Source organism: Eleginops maclovinus, chromosome 19 (genome assembly GCF_036324505.1).
Source record: "Eleginops maclovinus isolate JMC-PN-2008 ecotype Puerto Natales chromosome 19, JC_Emac_rtc_rv5, whole genome shotgun sequence".
In the NCBI taxonomy this organism is placed as follows: Eukaryota; Metazoa; Chordata; class Actinopteri; order Perciformes; family Eleginopidae; genus Eleginops; species Eleginops maclovinus.
In genome coordinates this window covers 11681054-11690951 of record NC_086367.1, presented here as the reverse complement: position 1 = coordinate 11690951, position 9898 = coordinate 11681054, and the positions used below count along the sequence as shown (strand labels likewise).

Below are 9898 nucleotides of genomic sequence, written 5' to 3'. Positions count from 1 at the left end.
AGTCAAAATAATGTTTTCTCTGCGTCATTGTTTGCACATACAGTAAATAAATCAAGAAATTGTCTTTTCCTTCACACAGTGTTTGGTATATCTTTTTTTACAGTTAATCTTTCTGTGAGAGAGGCAAATACCATGGGCTGCTTAAATCATTAATCTGAAAAGCACTTCCATTTGGTCAAACTATTCTTAAACATAACATGTCCTAATGAAATAATTTAGTGAGTATTACTTGATGGCTCTGTCTTGTATTTATGGCCTACATGTTTCATTATTCCTTTCTATGTAAAATCTGTGTGTTCATTTTATTTGGCTGTTATATTTCATTGTAAGACATCACTTTGCGTTCAGTTGATATCACTGACACTCAACAGCAATGTCCTTGTGTTAAGAAAATGTAAATCTTCATTACAGTAAAAAAAAGATACAAAATGTTGGAAATACAAAATAAATGAAAACATATCTGCTGTGGGCATCTTGTGGGAGGATGGGGGGTTTGCAGTAGAGTGAGTGTAAATAACTCTTTGCTGCATTTTCTTTTTGTATGAATTGTCAAAAAAGTATTATCAAAGAAATGCGCTGTTCAATACTATTTCACTCACTCTGCCACGGAAGGGATTTGTATTTCACAAGAGGACATGGACTCCTCCTTAAGGTGTGTGCCTCAGAGGGACATTTAAGGGGGCCAAGAGATAAGGCTTCAGCAGTAGTCTGTCCATCGTGTGTCACCAAAGCTTTTGGCAACAGGGGTGGGAGGTTAAATCGGGCCCCTATTGCCTTTTGCATGACTTTAAATGCCAAGTAGCTGCTTTTTCCTTACTACAGTCCTTGCTTGGCCTGTGGGGAATTGTTACCTTTATTTGTAGTGTAACATTCAACAAGTTAACCTAAAGGAAAACCATACCATTTTTTGCAACTTGTGACATTATTTACATGATGTGCATAATGATGAGAAAGGATCCTTCTATTTTAGAACATTTAGAAAATTCGAAGCCATGATGTCAATGTGTTACAACTTAATCTGGTCCGTGGGCAGAGCAGAGATTAGCATCACACCAATTTGTTAGCATATTTTGCCATTTTTATTTTTAGTTGATTAATCTTTCCACATGCCCCCTGGTGACTGCATGAATACCCCCTGAAGTAAACGCTCTCCTGATTGGTAATCACTGCTGTAAGACTCTTTTCTCGTAGAGACAATAAGTGCCTGAGAGACATGGCGGAGGATTTTTCATTATTCATGCCAAATGTATTTATTGAATTTTACAGCACACAATAAACACAAAACACTCTCTCGTCCACTGCTTTGAAACGTTGTGTACATGTTGTTCTTTCTATCATCAGTCTGCTTCTTTGTTTACTGCCTGGATCAATTGACTGTGTAATCCTTGAACAAACAACCACATTAAAGCCTACTGATGGCTGACAGTTTTCCCAATAAATTAATTTACGGTAGACAATACACAACCTGCAATAGTACCGGCAGAGAAGACATCTACTATAAAGTCAAAAATAAAGCTGCTGTAAATTACTAATGTGTTAAAAGGTAAGTAGCTCTTTACTGATATGAGCTCAGTTTTTTTTCTGACGTATTAGTACAGCTCAGTCTTTATGGAAGTAGTCATCCTGCTCCGCTTATCTCCTTGTGGTGGTACATCCCAGGAGTAAAGATTTAGTTTAATAAAAACGCCGTCCAAATCATATTCCATCCACACCTCTTGTTATCTTCTTTTGGTAAAGTCTCTTTTCTTCATATAGCTTCGCAGCACAGGCACACGCCTTCAGGAGGTGTCCAAACTTACTATTTCCCTTCCTCCCATCTTGCCTCCTTTTTCTCTATTTCTCCCTCTAAGCAAACCCAGTGCTATACGTGTCCAGCCTTTGACAGGTAGGCTATGAGGGCAACAACCACCCCCACATACATCCCTGTTCCAATGGTGATGGAAAGAGCTGCCAGGAATAGGGCTCTCCTGGAGCTCATCCCCGCTCTGGAGAAGTCTCCCTTAGCGATGGCCTTGCCTGTCTGACAAAACAAAGCAGAGAGTGAAATGAGCCGTTGTGTTACTCATCAGCACAGAATGTATGAGTAGGTGTTATAACCACAGTTAAGAGAGAAAACAAGAAATGCTCTCGGGAAGCCATTAGTAACCATGGCAATTAGGGTCATTATCCCTCTGACGGTGACAAATGTGTTATTTGGGTGTTTTGGTTTCCGATGAAAAAAAATTAGTCCAGGCTTTTTATTTATTCTTCTGACACATTATTTTCTGCCATGTTATAATTGCTTCGGAAAATAATTGTGTAGGATGTTGCGAAACCATTAAGATAATGCTTCGCTTTGCTTGAGGTCAGAAGATGCGGTCTAAGCTTTTCAGAGCAGAAAGATGCTGACTATAGGCTATAGGCTATGGATGCAACAATTTAACATAATGTAATGGCAGTGCTCTGCTCACACAGAACATACTGCGAACCAACACCTCAATGTTAATGGTTTAAAAGTGAAAAAAGAGGTATGACAAGTGGTCTGAACCTGCTGAATTTACATCATCGTCAATCATCTGAAACAACTGCATGGAGGGTCATGGGATGGAAAATGGGCTGCGGTATGCACTTGTCTGAGTGCTTGTGTTCGCTGACCTTAAACGGGATGCAGTGTAATGGAAGTTAATGACAGGCTTGAGGTCACTGGGCCTTTACCTTGTGAGAGTAGTAAAAGGCAACGATGCCCAAGGGCCAGAAGCAGCAGAGCATGGAGAAGATGGCGAGGCCCAGGTAATCGCGAGGAGGCAGCACCATGAAGTTGTCCTCACTTTCACTGTCACTGGAGCTGTCACTCTGAAAGAGGTTAATGAAGAATCATTAGCTGTCAGAAAACGAGAGGATGTTGCACTTTTGTGACATCATGACAATTTTTGAGACAAACATTGAAAAACAGAAGTTGAGTGCAGTGATCTTGAAGCTGACACCTTCATAATAGGGGGGCACGGTTGACATGCGTATATATCAGGTGTGTTTTGGACATCTTCAATGTGGTTTAGCTTGACATTTTGTACCTCCACCCTCCTCCCCTCTAGGCCAGTGTGTCTACCCTTGTTCCACCACCACCCAGGACAGGATGTGCTCAGCCCTCCAGAAAGGATTTTGTGCCTCTGTCAACACCCATGAGCAGCCTGACAGATGACACAGGATTAATGGATTGTTCCATCATTGCGAGGTGACGGGGGAAACAGCAAGAAGACAGTGTCATTTATGTACTAAATTGCTTCTACAGCATGAGAGACCTCCACCATCTCTCCTCAATACACATGGCATCTTACAATACAGCAAATGTTCAAAAGACACCCAATACTGGGTCTCCTTAATCTGGGCCAAAAGGGCTGACTGGGTGCATGATAGATCCGAACGACATTCAGACTGCATTGGCACAACACCCCTGCAGCGAGGATGGCAATGTGACTGCATGGGTGACCTTTTAAGAGGACGCTACCGTACTTCTCTCGGCTGTCCTGGCGACATAGTTGATGTTTGTCTAAATAAATAGCCCCCATAAGGAGCAGGTTTCATTTGTTAATCTTGCTGCCTGCAGGGATCAATCAAAGCAGGGAAAAGGAAGGCACAAAACAAAAATCAATATGTAAGGCAGGAACTGAAACAGCCATTTTAGAGGTAATTAAAGAAGAGGTGTGCCAAGCAGAAAAGAACCATACAGAGGACCGCTCTTTATTGTTTAACAAGTTGAGCACAATTTTCTTTCTTGGCTTCTAATCTGATCTAGATGCACAAAACCACTTGATCTAATGTAATTATTGTGCTATTTTTGGACTTGTCTGTCTTGAAACCTTATTTAGATGTTGAAGTGCAGGATAGCAGTGCTGTGCTATCCAAACAGCTACCTTGGCCAAAAGAAGATTATGAAGCTCGCTGTTATCTGCTTTATGAACGCTCTCCACCTGGACAGCCGGGCGTGATCCATCAACACAGCAGCTGGTCATAACCACATAATCTGACATCACATGATTAAACCCGTAGGTATAAACAGCAGTAATCTCCTTTTATCTTTGTAGCAAGACCTGATAAGAGTTGTGAGTGACTGGTGCATTCGGGCCCACTGACAGTCTGCCTGGCACTGAGTCCAACTGGCTGGGGATGCACTCACAGTGTGCTCTCCTGCCAGTATAAGTGATGTGGCTCCGCGGAGACCCAGTGCCTTAACAACCCTGTCACAGTACTCTGAGACCTCGTTAGAGTCTGCAGGGGACAGTCGACACCACAGCATGGCACACACAGGCCCCCTACACCCTGTTAGTTGTGGAAATCACACACTCGCCCTTGTTACTTTGTTACCTGCAATTTATTTTTGCTGTGTCACACAGATGTCAAACATCTGCTGACAACCTAGCTTTGGAATAACTATTGTAAAGTTATAAGAGGTGGGGGTTTTTTTGTGTTTCTGAGTCCTAAAAAGGGACGGGGGCACCATGGGAATGTACACGAATAGTAAGAGTTGCAGTAAGGAGAAACCTGCTGACGAAAAACCCAGTATTATGATGGAACAGCCGCAGACCATATCCGCCAATATTAGCATTTAAGAAAGAAGCAGGGGTGGGGTTGAGTTGTGGTGTTGTGTTTTGCAAGTCAAGTCTAAAGTTTTTTTTCTTTTTCCTCTTCACCAATTGCAATGCCATTTGAACATCAGAGATATAATATATTACGTTGATTGAGTGGATCTGGGAAATTAACTTTTGAATATCGGGGAGTGAAGCGGTAACATTTGTTTTTTCAGAAAATGAAAAGAAATACTAATGACTTAAAAAGACGTATTTTCAACCATTGGGCTTGGAGAAAGGTATAAAGCATCTTCCACTCAAAAAGCTGAAGCCAAAGTAAACACAAGTCAATGGCAGATGGTCTTTGTATATGGGGGGCCCAAACAGAGGGGTAAAGAACATCAACTGTCTACATAATGAAAATATTGTCATAAAAACTATAATATATGTAGGCCATATGAGGACATTTGACTGGCCTGTGTAGACTATTGGTAGGTGCTGCTTTTTACTGTTGCTTCTTAAAAGTCTTGTATGCAATTGTTAAGTTAAGCATTGCAGCCTGTAACAACATAACAAGGCTACTGTTTTAAATTGAAGAATACATTCATGAGTTGGAGGACTGGCATGAGAACGTAGCATTACCAGGACGCTAAAGGTTTCTTCATTCATATCAAAATAAGCAGGTGGTGCATGTGGGAACAGTTATTTCAGTTTTTGTTTTCTAAATTACCTAATTTATGTTGGTGTATGTTGGCTAGACATCAGGTACCTGCATTTCAATTGTGTAGCATATAAGCCTGTTAGTATTGAAAAAGTGTTTCTGTTGAAGAAGTAGTTTTTATTGTTGTATTCTTTAACACATGATGTAAACATTCTCATGTGGTTGTTAAACATGGTTTTTTTCCAATTACCCTTCAAAAAAATACTGTCTGCCTAGTGTAATCCATCCATTAAATCCAACTCTGGTCATTGAGGTTTACGTGAAGTTGTAATCTTTTCTTTCTTTCATGTTGTCATGTCAGTGCTAGTGCATAAATGTGTTACTGGAGTTTAAGTCTTGCCTTCACCGGCTATGATCTGTTCCTTTTTATTTTAAAGTTTCTATTTCTATAAAAGTCCTCTGAATATTTTTATGTGATGCATCAACACACATCTGGCACTGTTTGTGTGATTTTCATGAGTCACGAACTTGCGAAGAATAGACGGAAAAACACAAACGTACACACATACAGACGTGCAGAAAAGGAAAGTAAAGAAACGCAGCTGCTGAGAAAGAAGTCTCATATTGCAGTTGAGAAATTCAACTTTCAGCTGAGCACTGATCATCAGATTCATTTGCCCTTTTGAATTGACTTAGAATAACTTTAGCTCCAGGCTCACCTGCTCCAAAAGCCATGCATCAGTCCCACCTAATAGCCTCACAGCATGGCCTTACTTATAGCAATAATGGCAGTCGCTGCCACGTCTCTATCTATCTGCCAGGCCTCCGAGTGACAAGCATTGGCGCTATCATCAGCCCAGTTAGGGTGCTATACGTCTTCCTCTGCCAGCTCAGAGCCTTGGGTACTTCACAAGCGTCCCTGGATGAAATTAGATTTTTACCACCTCTGAAAAGACTTTGGTCTTTTGCAGTCTCACTTTACTTTGGAGAGTATAGTTACAGTTCTAAAATAGATTGAGTAGAGTATATAAACTCAGATGTGTCATTTTGTTTAAAGAATGTAATTATAACAAAAAAGAGCGGACAATTACCCTGCATTAGATTTGAAAGACTCCAGTAAATTGACCATTTAGAGATGAGAAATGAGCGTGAAACACACTGGCAGTCCATTAGAATGGAAAATTAAATAATAGGAATCACTACACACGCCATGACTCACTTTCTGCTGAAAGATGTCCCCGACAGTTAGGAGTTTGCATGAAAAGCCTTTAATTTCATATAACACAATGGAATAGCTCAAACACTTCTAAATTGCCCTTACTTGCATCAATTTGCTCTTTAAGCAGCATAGTCATTATTCCCATATAGTCTGTAGCAGGAGTAAGAAAACTTTTATAATGATGTATCAGGCTACAAAGCAAATATACTGCTTGTAGAGACTCATCATAAAATATAATACCACTAAAGCTGCAAAGCAACATGCATTATTCTTTAGTGTGACCTCTGACCTCATACTCGGGACCCTGCTCCTCCTCCACGTCGTATGACACCGTCTGTATCTTAGCATCCTTCTCTCCTTGTATGCTATCCAGGGGGTTCTCTATGGCAACTCCATCCAACACAGTGTCCTTACTCTCTGTGAACGTGGTCTCAAAGCTCTCGCTCTTGGAGTCCTTGCTGTGAAGGCTCACATCGTCCTTATACAAGATAAAGTTGGGCCTATAAAAGGCCTCCACAGCCAGATGCAGAGATGTGGCATCCAGGAACTGCTGAGTCTTATGCTTGCCATTAGTCCCAGTGTAGTAGTAGCCAATGAGGCCGTCCTGGTAAGGCTGGCCTGGGTAGTCACACTGGTAACGCTGGTAATCATTGTGCACCGCTTGTCTGCTGGTTTTGTCTAGCAGAGGGTTCTGGAGCTCGCTGAGGCTCTCCATCTTGTCAGGTTCAAACGTCTTATAGATCACAGAAGGGAGTCCAAAAAAGATGTGCCAGTCTGGTAGCTGGAAACAAGAACAGTTAAAGTTAAGTGTGATTGATAATTACGTTAAAAGCAAAAAGGATTTCAATTAAATGATGGTTTATATAGTTGGGGAAATGCAGTTTCATCCAATAGCTTTCCAGTCAGAACCAATATTTGTGTTTCCAGTAATGTGATAATCTAGGACATGAATTCAGGACAGGAAGTATTTTATATTGCATGGCAATCAGCATTGCTCTCACAAGCTCTTCACCAGTCTGGGCCATAAAATCACCATCTGCTGTACGTTCAACTGTTGCATATCACACCCTCGGATCCAGGCAAACATGTAGGGGGGAATATATCTTCCACATGTCACGGCTGCTTATATTAAAAAAAACAAAAAAAAGGGATGCAGTTCCTGCAGTTTTTTGCACTGCATACTGATTACTTTGACTGTCTGCTAACTGGCTTCTCAGAGTCTTGCTGTATGTTTTCAAATGATTTGAAGAACAGTTTAAAAAATGAGTGTTTTATGTTATAAAAAGCGCCCAGTAACAATGTCAGGAGAGGCCGTCTCTAAGGCAACACGTCCGCCAGTGTAGGGCTGTGAAATCTGAGCATGTCCAGATTTAGAAAATCCCAAAACACTACTTTGTTTTTCAATTCCAGCACCAATGGCAAGTCCCTTTTGGCAAACAAAGAACTCATCCATCAAATTAATGTGTGACGATGAAACAAGATAAAAGCCACAGAAGCAACTGCATCATGTTTTGGTATTTGTAGAAAGTAGCAATTCAGTTCAGACTCATTTCACGCTTTTTGTTGTTGAAACTGCTGTTGTGAGAAATCAGCTAGTGGGAATACAAGAATAAATTGAGAGATTTTTGGACATTAGGAAAAAAAGAGGTATGCCAGGGCTTGATTTATGAGCTTCTGGAGGCGATTGAGTCGCACACACCTGGACACAAACAAACTAGGCTGGGCAAAATAAGACACAAAAATGAAATGCCTTCTGTAGTTCAACAACCTTGCAAATAGCATCAAGAATTGCAGCAGTGCCTCTGACACAGTTTCACAAGAAACCTGCAAAGTAGGAACCAGTAATTAGCTAATATTTATTTCAGAGTGCTGTATTTGTTTGCATATATCTGCATATGCAACAGCTTCCCGGCCTGCAGAGGAGACATGTAAATCTGCAGCAGACCTTTGGCCTTGTGACCCCCTGAGACCAGAAACCCATGCAGTCAGAGTCGGAGCTGGGTGTGAAGAAGCATGAATAATGTGGGCTAGTGGCTGAATCTGAGCCCACACACACACCAAAGGTTCAGTATCTTCACCACCGTGTCTTGCGGTCTTCATTCTCACATGCGGCTGAGCCTCTCTCCAGATAACGGTGAATTCCATTACACACTACATTAGACAACAAAAAACACATCCAACAAATAATTTATCTCACACCATGAAGATGTGCACTTAGCACATGCGAGTGTGTGCTTAGAATCAATTATTAACAGAACATACATCTTCTCTTTCTCTGTCTGTCATTGTCTTTTTTTTTTTAACCATAATTTATTCACACATGTCACTCTCTCACATACACAGTACACACACACAAACACACTTTTCTTATATTGATTACATCGCATTTATATTTTCTTACCTGTCATTTAAAAGGCACATACTTCATATACAATTGTTGTATCTGATCATGAAGGACATCTTCATATCTTTACTGGGTTGTTGTCTTGTATTATATACGATCTCCTATTTACCCTGGATTTGTGTGCGAAGAATATATCTTTTAGTGGCTATAAATAACTCCAATAATCATCTTACCTCTTGTGGAAAATCGTCCCGCAGCTTTTTTCAGCATCGTTCCTCGGCGCAACTGATTCGATGGAGACGGACGGACGCACCTTTCCACTTCACATCATCAGTTTTGGCATAACTGCCATCGCAGTGCAACATCCGTTTAAAGGCAACTTATTCCGTGTGTGAAAGACCGGACTTTACTCGCTGAGCTCTGCCTGCCATGGCACCGCGGCTGCGTCTGACAGGTAGATTTTACGCACAGCAGGCGATCACATTGAGCTCTGGCTCTCCAGTACAACTCCGGCTGAGGCTGAGCCGACTCCAGCCAGCTGATTGGCTGCGTGAGGCGCGCGATAAACTCTTAACACCTACCACGAATTTGACATTTCCAAACACTTCATGCCTTGCCTGGGCGTCTTCATCCAGCTCAGTGTCTTATGTGCTGGCTGCGGTTTATCGCCCACACAGAAGAGTTATTTTGGCTCGTTTGCATAGCAGAAGGAAAGTGTTGAGCACATGACATATAGTTGGGATCACACGAGACAGCATTCCCAGGTTGCATTCTCACAAGATTAGTTTCCTGGTGCGATTGCATTGTTTTGGTATTACTTTCTCAACTTAATGTCTTAAAGTTGTTGTTGTTGTTGTTGTTGTTGTTGTTGTTGTTGTTGTTGTTGTTGTTGTATTATCATTTCATGAATCCCCTCTGGGGTCAGTTACCAGAAGAAAGACCTGGATTTGTAAATAAGTTCTGTGCTAGTGTACTAGTACAGATCCTACTGTGAAGCATATTAGGCTATAATTACAAACCCAATGGTTGTCTGCACACGTTTTTTCCCACCATGTGACTCAAGGGGGGCTCCATATTGCTCCCTACTGAGAACGCCCACTAAATGTTGAACACACAACAGGAAATCTTCA

At 41.3% G+C, this 9898-nt stretch overlaps 1 protein-coding gene across 1 annotated transcript; it reads right to left on the bottom strand.

The window, feature by feature from the left end:
• Nucleotides 1-1117: 1117 nt before the first annotated feature.
• Nucleotides 1118-9411, bottom strand: LOC134881722 (synapse differentiation-inducing gene protein 1-like). Its single transcript, XM_063909247.1, has 4 exons — nt 9002-9411; nt 6714-7205; nt 2695-2832; nt 1118-2020 (listed from the first exon to the last, which is right to left on the bottom strand). The coding sequence occupies exons 2-4, from the start codon at nt 7137-7139 to the stop codon at nt 1862-1864; spliced, it is 723 nt and encodes a 240-aa protein (XP_063765317.1). The 5' UTR covers nt 7140-7205; nt 9002-9411; the 3' UTR covers nt 1118-1861.
• Between the last annotated feature and the right edge of the window lie 487 nt (nt 9412-9898).

What these genes read in the sequence shown, in the direction of transcription:
- LOC134881722 (XM_063909247.1), bottom strand. Translation starts at nt 7,139, where the DNA reads ATGGAGAGCCTCAGCGAGCTCCAGAACCCTCTGCTAGACAAAACCAGC. An exon ending in AGCAGGGTCCCGAGTATGAG is followed by an intron (nt 2,833 to 6,713) that starts GTCAGAGGTCAC and finishes AACCTCTTTCAG; the next exon opens with AGTGACAGCTCCAGTGACAG. An exon ending in CCTTTTACTACTCTCACAAG is followed by an intron (nt 2,021 to 2,694) that starts GTAAAGGCCCAG and finishes TTGTTTTGTCAG; the next exon opens with ACAGGCAAGGCCATCGCTAA.